The sequence below is a fragment of the Lygodium microphyllum genome, chromosome 7 (assembly GCF_053477565.2).
Source record: "Lygodium microphyllum isolate KBCC chromosome 7, Lygodium_microphyllum_v1.1.10, whole genome shotgun sequence".
Classification (NCBI taxonomy): Eukaryota; Viridiplantae; Streptophyta; class Polypodiopsida; order Schizaeales; family Lygodiaceae; genus Lygodium; species Lygodium microphyllum.
This window is the reverse complement of record NC_141141.1, coordinates 123,403,309-123,420,674: the sequence shown is the minus strand read 5'-3', so window position 1 is coordinate 123,420,674 and position 17,366 is coordinate 123,403,309. Positions and strand designations below refer to the sequence as shown.

General features: G+C 37.1%; 1 protein-coding gene across 2 annotated transcripts; it reads right to left on the bottom strand.

The window, feature by feature from the left end:
- Nucleotides 1-12,794: 12,794 nt before the first annotated feature.
- LOC148033906 (uncharacterized) lies at nucleotides 12,795-17,117 on the bottom strand. Of its 2 annotated transcripts, XM_087682396.1 has the most exons (7): nucleotides 16,559-17,117; nucleotides 13,907-13,969; nucleotides 13,758-13,820; nucleotides 13,526-13,672; nucleotides 13,406-13,461; nucleotides 13,257-13,305; nucleotides 12,795-13,047 (listed from the first exon to the last, which is right to left on the bottom strand). In XM_087682396.1, exons 1-6 carry the CDS (start codon nucleotides 16,796-16,798, stop codon nucleotides 13,290-13,292), a joined length of 585 nt encoding a protein of 194 aa, XP_087538522.1. In that variant the 5' UTR covers nucleotides 16,799-17,117; the 3' UTR covers nucleotides 12,795-13,047; nucleotides 13,257-13,289. The 2 variants fall into 2 exon arrangements, with proteins under 2 accessions (XP_087538522.1, XP_087538523.1); XM_087682397.1 differs by lacking the exon at nucleotides 13,758-13,820.
- Nucleotides 17,118-17,366: the final 249 nt, after the last annotated feature.

Here is a 17,366-nt window from a genome sequence, read left to right as displayed (position 1 = left end):
TGTTGCCAAGGTTTTCTCAGCCATTAGAGAGTGTCACTCCTCCTGTGGATGGTACTACAAGAGATTCCACTATTGTAGGTATACATGATGTAGATGGGTCTTCTAGTTACACTGAGAAGAATAGTCATAGGTGGGAGAGGACATAAATTAGACCTACCCCATTGGATTATGGGTAGTTAGTGGAGCAAAAAATGAGAGTCGTACATATGAATGATGAGGGAAAGGGATGGATTATACCTATACATGAGTTGTGCTAGCAAGTTTTTAGGCATACTATATTGGATCACTAGAAGAATGTATCAGAGGATAGCAAGGACTATGTAATAACGTCCTTGTACAAGGGGTTTCTAGTATCTACACTAGCTATTCATTTCTCCATTGGATAGATTATGATGGAGCTAATGCATGCCTAGATGTCCCACAGACGAGATTAGATGTACATGTAGAAGAAAATAAAGAGTGATGTAAAAAAGCCTCAGTGGCTAGCTAGGAGGAGTAGAGGAGGCTCAAACAGGAGATTGTGGACTCTCCAAGCAATGGCACCAATAGTGAGAGGTAGCGAGGACACAGCTAGATATGAGATTCATGCACCCCCTCAGGGAAATAGTGACCATAGGATCCACCTGGAGGACTTTGTAAGCTTGAAGACATAATATGTAGAAATACATGGTTTGGGAACTATAGTTATGAGCAAGATATGGAGACCTTGTGAAGAACAAGTAGAGGAAGAATATGATTGCCATATGTTAAGGGAGGAGTTGGTCACATTGCATATACTTAAAATCCAGGCTTACAAGTATGTACTTTGAGTAAAGTGGATGGATTTAGTGATGAGCTATTGACCCTTGATTAAAGTAGTGTTTTCACTTGGCCTTGAGTTCTTAAAAATAAGCATTAAGGGATTGACAAAGAGATATGGCCTTTAAATGTGATATCCATCAAAGGGAAGAGATAAAGAAAGCATGCCTAATTGCCTAATACTTACATACATAAAATGAAGCAAGTATAAAAGTAGGAGGTATTCATTTTGTGCCCATTAACATTAGTTAAAGTGAATGTGAGGGCTATCATGGTTTTTGTATCCTTTGAGGTAAGTGGGAGAATGGATAAATCTAAGCATAGGGAGAAGGGTGGAAGCACATGTGTTATGATGTGTGATACAAGGAGGTAATAGGGAATATGATGATTAATTGGTAGAAAGAATGGCATGCTTTTGGAAGCATGTGATCATGAAATTTTTTCAATTTTTAGTTTTTGTGATGCATTGTGTATTTTAGATCAATGTTTGGTTATGTTGTAGACTCATTTTGATGATTCGTTGCATTTAGACAAGCTATGGACGAATAGTGATCAAGTATACTCAGAGCTTGGATGCATGGAGCATTCCTCTCATTTTTTACCTTTTGGTCCATACATACTTTTCCATTGATCTATTTGTGTAGAAAGCTTGGGTCACAATCTCATGCATTTATCCATAATGAGGGATATATATAAGCTATATTATTTTATTTCATTAGGCCAAGAGGACCGGTTTTTCTGGAGTTTAAATGATCAACAAAAATGTCTCTAAATAGAGTTCATATTTTCAAGATGTCAACAAACAAGATGTATTATTATTCATTGATAACACTTTTCGCTTTGTCCAAGCGGGATCAGAATTTTCTACTTTATCAAGTAGAATGCCCTCTACTGTGGGTTATACATCATTGTATGTGGCTCACATTTAGTGACTTGTATAGATATTTTTCCCAATTCTTATTCCTCCTCCCTATCATTAGATGTAGTACTATGTAATGTGATGTTATCATTGTACTTGTTTGTATATTCAATCAATGGATTCGTTGTTTTTTGTAAATCATGTTCTTTAAATTTTTTACAGTAGTTGTATATTATATTCGTAAATGAATTATCGAACAATATTCAACCCATGTGACTAGAAACATGGCATGACTGCATGCCTCTTTTGCCTATAATCATCGCTATTTACATAGATAATTTACCATGCGACTGTTGTTATTAGTGTCAAAAATTTACTATAACCACCATTATGTTAATCAATGTCAGTATTAGTACGAGCATCGATATATATAGTGACACACATGGCAATGTTAATACCAATGAACATGGAGACGGTTTTCTAGCAATACTTGTATTGATGCTAATAGCAACGGCGTGGATATTTTCTTCCAATTTTGTTGCTTTGAACATTGATATTAGGTCTATATGTTATAGTGCCGTAGAAAGTGAACATTTCAACATTAAAGTGGTTGACTGATACAAGGTTGAATCATTTGGAGTATTGAAGTATTAGAACGAAGTCCAATAGCGTATATTCGAGTGGGCATCCCTTGTATCCTTACATAGTGTCCAGTCATATATAAGTTATGAGAACAAAGAATTAGGGTACCATATATACCCATATAACTCTCTTATGTTCTTCCTTCTCTTTCTCAACCCTCTTGTACTCCATAACTTCTACCTAGCATCCCACAACTGCTTCCAACTCAATTGGTATTAGAGGATCATTTGATGTTTGTGGGAGCTCATGGTTTGAGCGAGGAGTGTGAGTGAAATGTAGGTCAAGAAATTGAGCTTACTAATTGACATTTATTCTTATTTTTGAGATCTTGCAAAGCTGGCATTCTCATCACTCAAATCTAGATCCAAGTTGGACAATTAGTTGAGCCATTGAGGCTAGATTTGAGACTATAATACTCAATTATGGTATTAACTTGGGCAGCCACATGTGGTTGGGATTGAAGAAATATAGCTTACTTTTGGATGCTCACGTAGAGATCTTGCTATATGATTTTGATGTATACAAGTGTAGGCCCTACCTAAGTGGAGAGAGATGTGGCTATCAAAAGAAGGGAACCCACTTATTACAACTAAAGGGCTTAAGAAAAGCATTGAGCTTGAAGCCTTAAGAGGAGGCTCTAATTGTGTCTATAATAGAGAAAATGAAGAAGAGATATATGATTATTTGCTAAGATCATGATATCTATGGATTGTGCTATTGATTTACATGCATGATGCCTATTATTTTAAAAATGGTGTAGAAATATTGGTATATCTAAGACCCCAATCACATGAAAAGATATCAAGAAGGTTTTGATCTGCAAGAGATATACACTACAACATATAGATACAATACCAAAGTTTAAAATGATGGAACTAGAATACCCCCTTCATCGTCATTTGTTGCCCTATTAGGACACGAAAAATCAGTCACTATTTACATTACTACTAGCATCACTACTTGGAATTAGCAATACATATAGCAACGGTAATAGAAACGCAAATAGAAACAATTATAAAGTAAATTTTTAATGCAAATAGCAAATGTTACAAAGGGGTTTCACCCCTTCAGGATCTTCAATACTGAGGGAGGGTCCCTTGACATCTCTACCTTTTTCCTTGGTGGGTTTATACATGGCAACAACATTCTACTCTATGAACACAGATGAAATGCATTTCTCCTTTTCTTTTAGCTCTCCCTCTCTCTCCTTACCCTCTCTCTCTCTCTCTCTCTCTCTCTCTCTCTCTCTCTCTCTCTCTCTCTCTCTCTCTCTCTCTTTTCCTCCCTCCCCCGCTATATATATATATATATATATATATATATTCTCTCTATATCCCTTTCTCTCTCTATTTTCCTTACTTCTCTCTCCCCCTATCTATTAAAAAAAAACATGGCACAGCGAACAGAATCTGAGAAAGAGATAGAGACAGAGAGTACACAAAAGATAAGAAGAGAATTAGAAAATTTCTTTAGCTCCAAACAATTGATAAAAAGATGGCTCTGTCCACCCGTGTGTTTCCATTGTGAAGCTTAGGTGGCGATCTACACAGAAGATAGGTGAAGAGCTTACGGCTAGCTAGAACAACTCTGACTAGGTGAAAGATAGATTACCAATGACTATGAAGGGATTTAGTTTTTATAGCCCGTGAAGGCGGTTAGTTCAGCCTAACCGCTCTACAATATGAGCCTAAAGGACCTACTATGGTGCACAAATCGAACGCCATATGCGCGCATAATGAGCATCAGAAGGTCCCCAAGAATAAAATAACTCTACTTTTGCACAGAAACAAGGAAGAAAGTTTGCACGATATGAAGTAAGAGACTAATTGGGTGCAATCTCCCCCCATGCCTTATGTGAGTGCTTCACAAAGCATGTATTTTTATATATTATTCATCTTCAAGCTCAAGAAATAGCCCAATTTACAATTAGCACACTTTAGCTTTTGTGTTTGCTTTTGTGCCACTAAAGAATTAAAGCTGTTGGGTGCCCAAGGAATCAGATGCAGTACCGAAATACAATGTCCAATACAAATATTTAAATTGTGCACCCATGCGCATACAAAAGTAATAAATAAATATCAAGTACTTTAATAAATAAGCACGTCAAAATATGGACGCCATGCCTAAGATACGCGTCCATAAAAAATTGATGATGGTTTGAATACACGCTACCCTCCAATGCTTCCCAATGCCACCGCTGCTTGCTCTACACATCAACTGAAGCATTCATAATTGTTAGAAAAATAATGCAATTAAACCGACAAAAGTGAATACCTAGCAGTCTTCAGCTACAAAAATAAATTGGTTAGAACTCTATCCTAACCTTAATTTATTACAAGTACGCACTCTAAACTCATAAACGTTTACTAATTTAAATATGTATTTTGCGGAATCACCCGCTATGGAATCACCCCTTACACATTAAATTAACAAAGCGCTCGAAAAGGATAGGCGTCCCCATCGACTTTTCGCACAAAGAATCCACCTTGTGTATGAGTCCCAGCAATAAAATTTTACAGAATCCATCACAAAAGCTCACGGAATCCACCGTGGAACATGCCTCCTCGCTTCATACTGTATTCCCTTTACCCTGCAACTCAATGCAATGTGCCTCGAGTTGCTACCAGCTTAACTACTTAGTCCAACCCAAAGATTAGACCCACAATGATCACCTTTTTGCCGTCCGATCACATAGATCTCATCTGATATACAAGTTAGGACTCAACCAATATCCAAGCTCACATTTGGCTTCTCCTCATAATGGGGGCCTCACAACTTTGAGCACCATGGATCATTGGTGGCACCTTATGAGGGTGGAGCATTGAACATATCTAGCACTCTCTCGATATATCCTTCTCTCCCTCCCTCTCTCTCTCTCTATTTTCTTTTCTTTTCTTTACTTTTTAGTCTCTCCATATTTCTCCCTCTTTGTATTGCTCTCTTCATTTCTCTCTCCCTCCCTCTTTTTATTTCTCCGTCTCTTCCTTTCTCTCTCCATCTCTCTCCATCTCTCTCTTTCTCTCTCTCTCTCTTTATGTCTCTCTCTCTCCCCCTACCTCCCTCCCTCTCTCTATGCATCTCTTCATAAATGAAAAGAAAGAGAGAAGAGAGAATGCACTTACCGCAAAGCTTGAAGAAGAATTCTTTCATGCTTCTCCTTTTTCTTCTCCTCCTTCACATGTTCCCTTCCTCTTCTTTGTAATTGTCTCCTCTCTCTTCATGGATGGCAGTGGCAATAGCAATGGTGATAGTTTCTCTATCTTTTTCTCTCAACCTCCCTTGCTTTGAGCTCTCTCCCTTTCTCTCTCTCCCTTATCTTCTATATGCATCTCTTCATCAACAAGAAGAAAGAGAGAAGTGAAGAAAAGAGAAAAACTAAGAGAGAAGGGAGAATGTAGTTACCTTAAAGCTCAAAGAAGAATCCCTTTGTGCTTCCCTTCTTCTTCTTCTTAATGGATGGTGGTGGTGGTGGTGACATCTCTATCTCTCTCTCAATCTCCCTTGCTTTGAGCTCTCTCCCTCTCTCCTTTGCTTTCTAACTCTTGCTCGTTTCAAAACCTATATAATGTTGTGCTCAAGTTTTTGGTGCTTTTTTCACCCTAGAATAGTGTTGCTATATGCATTGCTATCTATGTTGCTATATACATTGCTAATACAAATAGTGATTCATAAGGTGATGCTAATAGTAACACCACCTAATTGTGTCAAAAATAGCCATCACCACAACAATACTTTCTAATCATATGACAAATGGCCATCACTATGCTTCCATTTCCTTGTAGTGATCTGCATGGCACCTATAAGTCAATCAATATGAATGAGTTTTTTTATTTGAAGCAACATGACTTGTCTCTAAAAGCATATTACTTATGCTTCACAACCTTGATGGTGTGTGCTCCAATAATGGATATAGAAGACCAATGAAAATGTTCTTTCAAGGTCTTAATCATCCTTGGCATGCATAATTGTTATCAATGCACACTCTTGTATGAGAAAAACATTTGAATTGACAAAAATGGTACCAACTTGTTCAAAACAACTATCCTTTGGGAGACATTGGGAATGACTATGATACTAACAAGGGAAAAGAGAAAACATATCACCAGTGCAATAAGTTTAAAAACATTCTAAAGATATGTTTCAATGGTCGATTATTCTAGTGTTATGAGCTATAACACATCCAAGCCCATTTCTCTAGGGTTAATTTAGAATTTGAGGTATTACTAAGAAAGAAGAGTCGCTCAAGTGTTATGAGCTAGAGCATATCCAAGCCAATTGCTCTACGGTTGGTCAAGAATTTCAAGCATTACTAGGAAAGAAGAGTCACTTAAGTAAAGAAAGTGGTATAGCTTAAGAGAGATAAACCCCACGATGACGCTACAAGATGTATAAATCATTTTGATGCTCTACTAATCCTTACTCGTATTATAACCCTTGGGTTAGTATCTTTTAATAAATAAATTATGCATTATTTAAATTTACTTGGCATTGGAATACTTGTAAAGAATTACAATGTGTGACTAAAGTTTGGTGGGACCATTTCCCACATGATTTGGAATCTAATAACAACAATAATTCTAATTCATTAGGGGAGATATGGACTCAAAAACAACTATCTAGCTTAGAAGTTAATGACTCCCCTAATGACAAGAGATTTGAGATGGACCAATGGGAGAAAAGATAGTGTGTACATTTCATTGACTCATTCTTTTCTTTATCCCTACCACTTATAGGCTTGTTTCCCTAAGTTTCCTTTCCCTCACTCTTTTACCCCCCCATGTTAGATGGGTCACTATAGTGATGGTGCCATATCTAGTGCTATGAAAAATGTAGGAGGATTGGAGTAGGATGGGCAGTCAAGTGGCAAGAATAAAATCAACATCATTTTGCATGTTTTGTTTTGTTGAGCATTGTAGACTATACATATTATTTTTTCTTTAATGAAGATGAATAAGAGTATTAGTTAAGAGGAATCGAACAATAATGCTTAGAGACGTGTATGGAGACCTTGTGAAGAACAAGTAGAGGAAGAACATAATTGCCATGTGTTAAGGGAGGAGTTGGTCACATTGCATATACTTAAAATCCAAGCTTACAAGTATGTACTTTGAGTAAAGTGGATGGATTTAGTGATGAGCTATTGACCCTTGATTAAAGTAGTGTTTTGACTTGGCCTTGAGTTCTTAAAAATAAGCATTAAGAGATTGACAAAGAGATATGGTCTTTAAATGTGATATCCATCAAAGGGAAGAGATAAAGAAAGCATGCCTAATTGCCTAATACTTACATACATAAAATGAAGCAAGTATAAAAGTAGGAGGTAATCATTTTGTGCCCATCAACATTAGTTAAAGTGAATGTGAGGGCTATCATGGTTTTTGTATCCTTTGAGGTAAGTGGGAGAATGGATAAATCTAAGCATAGGGAGAAGGGTGGAAGCACATGTGTTATGATGTGTGATACGAGGAGGTAATAGGGAATATGACGATTAATTGGTAAAAAGAATGGCATGCTTTTGGAAGCATGTGATCATGAGATTTTTTGGTCAATTTATGATGTGCAAGCGTAGATATGGCCAAAAAGAAACAAGAATGAGAGGGAGGCATGCTTTAGTGAAAGAGATGGAGGTGCATGGAGATTATAGTGAGGAATTTGAGTAAAGAAAAAAAAGGATTGTAGATTATGATGCCAAGCTAGAGGCTACAAAGACGAAAGTTGTTGAATCTGATAGTGTTAAATTTGTTCTATATATGCCAGTTAGAATTAGACCTAGGGAAAGATCATGCAATATGAAAAGGCAATTTTCATTAGGAAGTCAAAGCTACAAAAAGTCCATCAATGGACTCTTGTTAAGTAGGGAGAAGAAGGATGAAGTTTTGAAGCTTCATAGTTGCAAAAGCTTTTATCTAGACACTAGTGAACCCAATGGAGCTACTACTGTCAACTTTAGTTAAAGGGTGGATTTGCAGAGTCAAATGATGAAGTCAAGAAAAGTGCTACGTATCAACATTGATATTCTAATAGCTACACTAATTTTGGCATTGTGTCCACACACATAGTAGAAGCACTAGGAAGGAGCACCTTTGATCTGAAAGGTTCATAAATGAGAGGAGGAGAAGCATTGCTCAGATTTGCATACTAGGGATAGTCACTTGATGGGGAAGTGCTTTGGGGAAGCTGTGGCTTGGGGTGGCCGACATGGAGAAGAGTTCAACACTTCTACTTTGAAGTATTCCACATATAGTCTACATGATTCTAACTAGTCGTCAAGGTTCTATCTACACAACAAAGTTTCACCCAAGGAGAAGATATAGCCTTCAACTCACATGATAAGGATATTTTTTCTGTGGCATGTGCATTGTAAATGTGATAATTTGATGGTATTAATAAGGCATCATAATACACTACATTTGACCTTCACTATATCATAGATGGTTTAAAGATTATCTCTACTAGTCTAAAAAAGACATTAAGAGCATACGATGACTAGCATCTCAACTTTCTTATAAGATTGTTTGCATATGTGCATGATTTTGATGAGTGTATATTCTATCTATACTTCTTATTCCATGTAATGGCCATGATTAGAATGAGCTAAATCAATGTGATTTGTGCTTGGAAATCTTGTAAATCCACCTCGAGATAGAATATTATGTATGCCTATCTATGTACTGTTGAAGTGTGAGTTTTGGGTCTTAGGCTTAAGGCGCATATAACCATTCTACAACTCAAGTGTCAATCTTCAGAACAACTTCACACTCACTTCAAGCTATCTATTGTCATGCTCATTTGAATGGCACTCCCATCCACATGAAAACATGCTTGCCCACCCATGCAAGTTGTCATATGGATCAAAGTTATAGATGCTCAAGCAAGAAGACAACTTGATACTTGTATGGTTCAAGGAGATCTTGAGCTACATGAAAACTTGCCCATCCAATGTCTTGGTAATAGCATGCAAGCTCACATTGTGGTATTCTAGCAATTAACATATGCACATGATCATCACCTTTAACGATTTGGAAAGCGAATGGGGAATAGTCCCAATCCCATTAAGGTATCTCTTCAACTTGGTCACACAATTCAAGATGCATCCAATCCACCATTTTGCAATCGCTTCCTATTAGAAAGACAAGTTTTGAAGTTTAGGCCAAAGGATGTGAGAATAGTAGGCCATAGCAACATAGAAAGCAAAATGCAAAATATCATCTTTAAGCAAGTGAGCAAGCTTTGATGGACAATGGGATATATATATATATATATATAGAATTTACATTCCTATGCATGCAAGTAGTGATTCAAATCTCGTTGATTTCCCTCCCTCTCACTTGGATCATAAAAAATGAGAGAAACATTCAGATTTTTGTTTTATTGTGGTGCATCACTTAAGCAATGGAGAACAGTGTGCACATGTCGCAAAAGTTCTCGCTTAAGAGATGTCCATAGCAATGGTTCCTAAGTGACGGATGTCGTCACTTAAACGACATGTGAATTTAAAAAATTTCCTGTTGTGGCTTAAAAGACGGTTACGTCGCTTAAGCGACAAAAGCCATCATCGCTTAAGCGACACCCGATTATTTTACTCCCTCGCTTAGTGCCCCTGTGGCTAGTAGTGAGTGCAAGGAATCTAAGTAAAGCCATGAAAGTCTTGGGTACTTATGAAGATGTAGCTAGGTTCAAAATCAATTTGACTAAATCTAATCTAATTAGTATTCTGATGATGATCTCGAAGCTCTAGTTCGGAAAGGTAGAGTCATAAAGAGGAGCACAGTCTTTCATTATCTAGGTTTCCCAATGGTTGTAGGATTGACAAAAGAAACAAGGAGGAAATGGGTTACATACAAGTTAAAGAGGAAAACAAGTAGTTGGAACAACATTACTTGGCCTCTTCATGTGAAATCGAAGATTTTGTAGTTATTCATATTCCCTATCTTCAGGTTCTACATGCCCCCTATATCCTAGAATAAGAGTGTGTTCAAAACATCGAGCTCCCTAATAGCGTCTTGTTCATGGAGAACACAAGGAAAGGAAAGGTATTTAGCTGATGTTTCAATATTAGAGTTGACAAAATCACACGAGAAAGGAGGATGGAAGCCTTTGGATGCTAAAACCGAAGTAACTAAAAGTAGGTCAAACTACATCCTAAATGTCTATTAGATTCTGCCCCTTTGATACACATAGTGTTGGGAGAGGATATTTACTCAAATTAAAGAATTCTATTGAGGGTGGAATTCGGGCAGTAAAGATGCACTCATGTCCCATGCTATTGAGAAGCTCAAAGCACCTCATTTGATAAGAAATTTAATGGATGCCAAGTCTGATAAGGGGAGATGATAATGTATAGTGGTCATGGGTGTTTGATCCTTTGGTAGTAGTGCAACTAGGTACAAGATGGAGATTTTTGGCAAGGAAAGGGTTCTCGATAGTAAAACATTGGGTGATTGACCAATATGGCTCAATTATTTGATTGTAGTAAGCTAGAGTCATTGACCAACTTTCTGGTGCATCCAAGATCACGTGGGAAGCAATAGCGATGAATAATGCGAGGAGTTTCTTCATTAATAGCAAGCCAGTGCAAGATAAGCTAATTTGGATCCTCAACACTCCACTTGCAAGGAGCAGGATACAGGGAAATAGAAATGTGGATCTTGCGTGAGACACCAGGTTGTGGGGAATAAGGTTTAGTAAATAAGAGCTACGTAAGATTCCGTAGGGAAAATGGGGGCCCAAGTAACCATTGAAAGATAAATTACTATGTTTGAGGGTCATGATGGATGCCCTCTTCATTGTAGATAAACTACCTAAAGAAGGGTATCGCAGATGCTAGCCATGGCTGTGGAGTAATTGAGAGTATTAAGCATATTTCTTCGGATGGATATCTCGTTGCCTAAGCTTGGGAATTGGTCCTCTCAAGAATATGACACTCCATGGGTATCAGACAAGCACTGTTCACAAAAACCATTATTTTAAGCAGATACAAAAACCAAAGTTCAAGAGAGAATTTGAAATCAAAGTACATGTATTTTGATAACTAAAGTTTTCCTACATTTGAAAGTTTGAAATCTTTTTTAAAAAATGTTAAAAACGGTTTAGAAAATTTTACAATTCATTTTACATTAAACGTGAGAAGTTTTTGCACCTACCAAATGGAACAATATATCCATCAACGAGCTCTGCCTACAATGGATTCGTGACACTCCACTTTCCAGGCTTTGGGAAGCAAGAAATGGGACCTACTGCCACGTTATCAAGCCAGGAAGAGTCCAGATTTTTCCCTTTGACACATTTTTGGAAGAAAAGCGAAAATGCGGCGAAAGCGGCCGTCGCAAGAAAATGCGGTAGCCTAAATTCCGATGGTTGCTTTTGGAAGAAGGACACCGTAACCAGGCCTGTTATATACACGGAGCGCCCATTTTGCATCATCCGCATCACTCCGATTCAAGAAGGCCGTCTTACCACAGATTCCAAAATTCTAGTCCACTTGCATTGTCAATCAACGGGGCTTTTATTCCAGACAAATCACAGAATCCGAGTACAGTACGATGGCCGTGGCGACGATAGTGGCCTCCGTTAGCATCGCTGATCAGGATGGTAATGCAGCAGCAGCAGAACGAAGAGGACCCATTGGGCGTCGGTCAATGAGGTACACTACAGTATTGCCAGATGTAGCTGTACGTCTGCCAACTTCAAGTTCAGCTGCTAGAGGCGCTACTGCCACAAGGAACTTTCAATCGATCCCCATATAGGAAAAAAAGAGAATTCCCCATGGAATTCCCTAGTTGAAAATACATATAAGTGGGAAAAGTAAAAACTAGGGAAAATGGGACATTTCCTAGTGAGAATAAGTAGGAAATCACATAAGACCTTTCTTATGTAAGAAATATTTCCTACATAAAAAATTCTTACATAGGAAATTCCTATGTAGGAAAAATACAAAATTTTCTATGTAGGGAATAATTCCTATATAGGAAATATTCCATATATAGGAAAAAAATTATAGAGGTGATTCCCTAAGTACTCTCACTAGGAAATCTCTCATTTTTCCTATTTTTTACATTCCCTACTTATATATACTATCAACTAGAAAATTCCGTGGGAATTCTCTTTTTTCCTTATCACTTTATCTACTTTGCCCTTACTCTTAGACATGCTCATATCAAACAAGGAATTACACAATAAATTTTTAACTAGAAAATTATATAGAGAATGCATCATTTCTAAGTAAGGATCAATAACATACATCTAATGATCAAAATAGATTAAACAAATTAAGACATCAACATCTACTTCTAACAACCGAAAGAAAAATGAAAATACTTTTAAAAGAGCATAGAACTAAAAACTAATTAAGCAACATGTGTGTCATGATTACTTTATCCCTTAAATCTCCAATATGTTGCAAAGTAATAAATGTTTGAGTAATCCCTCAAATCTCCAATATGTTGAAAAGCAATAAATTCTTAACTCAAAGTAGAAGTTATGCTAAATCTTCCACATCATCTAGACTAAGCACATTGCTATTTTTGTTTAATACAACTTTGTCATTTCCTAGTAGCCAATAAATAATCTCCTTAATCATATAATCACTTTGTTGGCTTCTTTGTATTCTTAATCAAGACTCGAAAGCTAGCTTCAATCTTTTTGAGATTCATGTACATACCCTTTAAAGAAAAGTACATATCATGAATTGTAGGCACACCAAGATACTTCAAAAGTATGGTTTCTATGTTCTCTTTTGTCATATTAACCTGCATTGAATAACAAAAAGATAATAAGTAACTTATTATACTATGTATAGATAATTAAATGACACGAATTATAATATGAAAAGCCATAAATTTAACTACATGACTATTTTATATATATATATATATATATATATATATATATATATAAAGCTACTCTTTACGCATCTTTACATCTAGCACCTTTAGTTCTTTTTCGTTGATATTGGTACCTCATTTCATGCTCCTTTGTTGCAAAAGATCCTTCATCTTCTCACTTGGCTAGTCAACACGTAAAATAAATAGTTATGTAATAAATCATATCTTTAGTTATTCACTAAACTATGACGCTATTGTTCTCTCACAAACATATATCAATTACCTCCTCTTTCTTTGACTTTTTCGAGATGTTTCATTAATGTCATCATCTGGATTAGCCTACATTCAAAACTAAAATTAGTAATCACATTAAAAACATTTATATAGAAAAAAAGTTACATACCTTATTATTGCTTGAACTATGGATACTTTGTTCCAGAGTTTCTTGACGTTTAGTTGAGTACATTATTTTGTCTAAACCATATGAAAATAACTTTGAAAAGCTGGCACAATTTTCCATATCAAGTGTCTCATCTTCATTTTCAACATCCTACATTTTAAGCATGTAAAGGATAAGATACTGTTAAGAACATGAACCATATGGTCAATCTTAAATTTAATATAAAGCAAAGAACCTCATCGGATGTATAACATTGAAATTCTTCAAAGCTCTTTTCTTCCTCCACGAACATATTCATCTATGGGAAATGAAAGTTAATGTATAAGTATCTGTATAAGAGACATTCTCAAAGAAATTTATTAGATATGAGCTTAAAAGCATTACCTGCAATGATAAATCTGTTTGCTTGTATTGTTGTCCTTCAAAGGAGCTACTTTCTTCAAGAGGCTACATCAACAAAATAAGATCATGTGTATACATCAAATGTCTCCAAAATATATGGAATCAAGTACAAAAATGATAAACATATAAGATTATAAGATACATTTTCCAAACCTTGTTCATTGGCAATATCATCCATGCTAGGAATGTATACATCAAGTTGATTAGAATCAATAGTAGCAACATATGGTTCACTCTGCCATCAATAGACACCCCTAGAGTATTGGAGAAAAAGATCCAATCCTACACTTATTGTTGAACAGTGCGATGCATGTTGAACAGGAGGGAGACGAGGAACGGAGGAAGAGAGAGGAGAAGAGAGACACGAGACACCGAAAGTTGAACCCCAGAAGTGTGTCAAATGAGCACACATGATAGGAATATATAGAAGGGACCTAGGACGCTATATATAGACAGACTATATATATATATAGCTAGCATCCCCGCTCAAATAAAGGTCCCTTACTATGGATGAAAAAACCCTTGGGGGCTAAAGGAAAAAACCCACAGCTCTATATAGACCTACCGTTATATTAATATTCAAAATATAAAATTACAAATTTAAACTTACAAGAGCCTAGGAGCTACATCACTCGGGAATTATAACATCACTCCTGAATTACAACAGTCTATTCAGAGGCATCAAAAGAGCTTTATTACTCCTTAATATACATGTAAAATAAGAATAAGCGACATCACTACAAATGATAAAATCTCCAAGAAATTCCTTCAACTGAACTTGGGATGTAAGCAGTATATCTGTCACAACAAAACTTAAAGAAAAACGTTACAGTAACAACATAAGGTCTATAGAGACAGTTCGTGACGCCGCTCTATAGACAACATAACAGATGTGGGGCCCCATGAACAAAATATAAATAAAACAATTTGTCATCAGCTGGAATATAGACACTCAACTGGAAAGAATATAAACGAAATAATGTGTCATCAGCTGGAATATAGACCCTCATCAGCTAGAAAGAATATAAACGAAATAATGTGTCATCAGCTGAAATATAGACTCTCATCAGCTGGAAAGAATATAAATGAAATAATGTTTCATCAGCTGGAATATAGACCCTCATCAGGCTGAAAAGAATATAAAAGAAACAATGTATCATCAGCTAGAATACAGATGCTCATCAATGGAATAACGAACGAGGACGATCATCATGAAGCATTTGAATATCAACATCCAAAAGTAATGTTGATGTTGAAATGTACACTTTCATAACCAAAATACATGCTTGAGGGAGTTTGCACCATGTAAACATCATTTTCTGCCAAAACTGTAAGCTTTATGTTTAAAAACGCATCAAAAATGTGTTGAGATGTTCTATTATATACATGTTTGATCAAAGTACAAGCATCATGGTAAAATCAAAGCACTCATGAATTGGATCCTTGTAGAGAAGGAAGTAAAAAGCAAGGAGAGCATTTGAAAGATAGCAAACTAAGCTTACAAGTTCCAAGTGTTAAAACCAATTCGCACATAGATGGAATGTATACTTAGTTCTAAAGACCAGACAAGGACAAACAAGGTCTAGATATGTTAAGGTCACCTCAACAACCAAAGTTACTGGTCATTGCCCTTATAGTAGTAAAGTACAAGCATAAGAGATTATATGAAAAGGGAGCCAAAGAAAGTGGATGATAAACTATACACCTAATCCTTCTCGTGTTCACAGTTGAAACAACTAGAACCTGACAGCTATGGTCACTCGACATCATAACATGTAATCCTGTGACAATGTCATTTCATACAGGCTTAGTTGTAACCTATGAGTACGCCAAGAAAACCAAAATACTATGAAACTGACTCAAGCATTACAGAATCCCTTTATAAGGAAAACAATAAAGAGTCAAATGTTGCCAAGGTTTGCTTGCTCAAAGCTAATAATGAGCTTTGCAGAAGCAAACCAAGAACCTGCCAACTGTGGGACTTCAGTCTCCAATAGTTTTAGCATAGATCTGATTGGCATTGAGCCCATCAAGCAACTAAGTGTCATTGTCACAAAGCATTCGCATTGACAAATAGGTTTGCAGAGAAATCTAATTGTGGTCACACAGTATCTACCACAATAATAGATGTTTCTGAGCAACTATTCCTATTTCAGATGGTACAGCTCAGTGTTTTGATAGCATTTATGAAGGCAAAACGCAAGCATCTCCATGTGCAATTGTCGCATACACTGTATCTTTTTAAAAAAAAACAAATTCAACAGATTGCCTTACAGCATATCAGCGACCTTAAGCAAAAGCGGGAGCAAATTTCACAAAGACTCGATTAGGTCTTTGCCCCTGATGCACAGATGCTCGTCTCATTCGTCAGAGTCACTTCAAAATGTTAGATTCCGTCGATGGAATCTATAAGAGCTAAGATTTATGTTGATGTGAACAATCGAGGGAAATTTTTATGATGCGGACCAGGAGCACAGACTATTCCGCAGCTAACGCTGTTTCTTCCACCACATAGGACCGGGAGTACACACTATTCCGCAGCTAACGCTATTTCTTCCACCACATCGAGTGGCAGGACCGTGATGCAGAAGGACGATGATGCAAAAGGATGAGGCAGGGAAAGATTGCACAAACCTCGACTTCTTGGAGAGGCTTGCATTGCAGGAGCTGAGCGATCTGCGCGTCCGCAACTAACACTATTTCTTCCACCACATCGAGATGGCAGGACCGTGATAGCCTGTGCCTTCTCTGCCACTTCATGTGCCTGAGGGGAGGGACTTGGCCAGTATTGGCATATGTGCTAGTGCCATAACTTTGACGAGATCCATAGCTGGAAGGCCCGCCATAGCTTTGAGAAGCAGCAGTGACTGCCATCGAGCATCCGTAGGGCAGGCCCGGATCACCAACACCAGGGTCTGATGCAAAAGCATCTGGGCCGAAACCATTCGGGCTTCGTCCATAGCCATCAGGGCCTGTGGTGTCGCATACTCATACATCCTGTTGGTGGAGGAGAAGATGATGACCGCCACCTGTGCTTCACAGAGAACAGAGAGCTCGTAGGCTTTCTTGAAGACACCAGTGCGGTGTTTGGAAAAGGTCACCTGCCGCGACTGGTGCTGTTCTCGATGCGACAGACTGCGCCTCACCAAGACAGGTGCTCCTTTAGTTGGGTTAGAGCGTCGTGCTTCAAGCGCGAAGGTCACAGGTTCTGGAGATGGAGGAGAAAATAGGGGAAGGTCATCTACAATATAACTAATTGATTTATTTTGAACAAGTAAAGGAAGTCCTTTAAATCAATGTGATCAATAAAAAATCAACATAACAATAAATAAATTTAGAAGAAACTAAATAGAAATAGAGAAACATATATATTTTTAAGAGAGAATACAAAAGAGACAAGTGTGTGCCATGCTTTCTAGCTAGACCATTGTCATTTTGTTAT

What these genes read in the sequence shown, in the direction of transcription:
- LOC148033906 (XM_087682396.1), bottom strand. Translation starts at nt 16,798, where the DNA reads ATGGCAGTCACTGCTGCTTCTCAAAGCTATGGCGGGCCTTCCAGCTAT. An exon ending in AATGTTATACATCCGATGAG is followed by an intron (nt 13,673 to 13,757) that starts GTTCTTTGCTTT and finishes CTTAAAATGTAG; the next exon opens with GATGTTGAAAATGAAGATGA. An exon ending in ATAGTTCAAGCAATAATAAG is followed by an intron (nt 13,462 to 13,525) that starts GTATGTAACTTT and finishes TTTTGAATGTAG; the next exon opens with GCTAATCCAGATGATGACAT.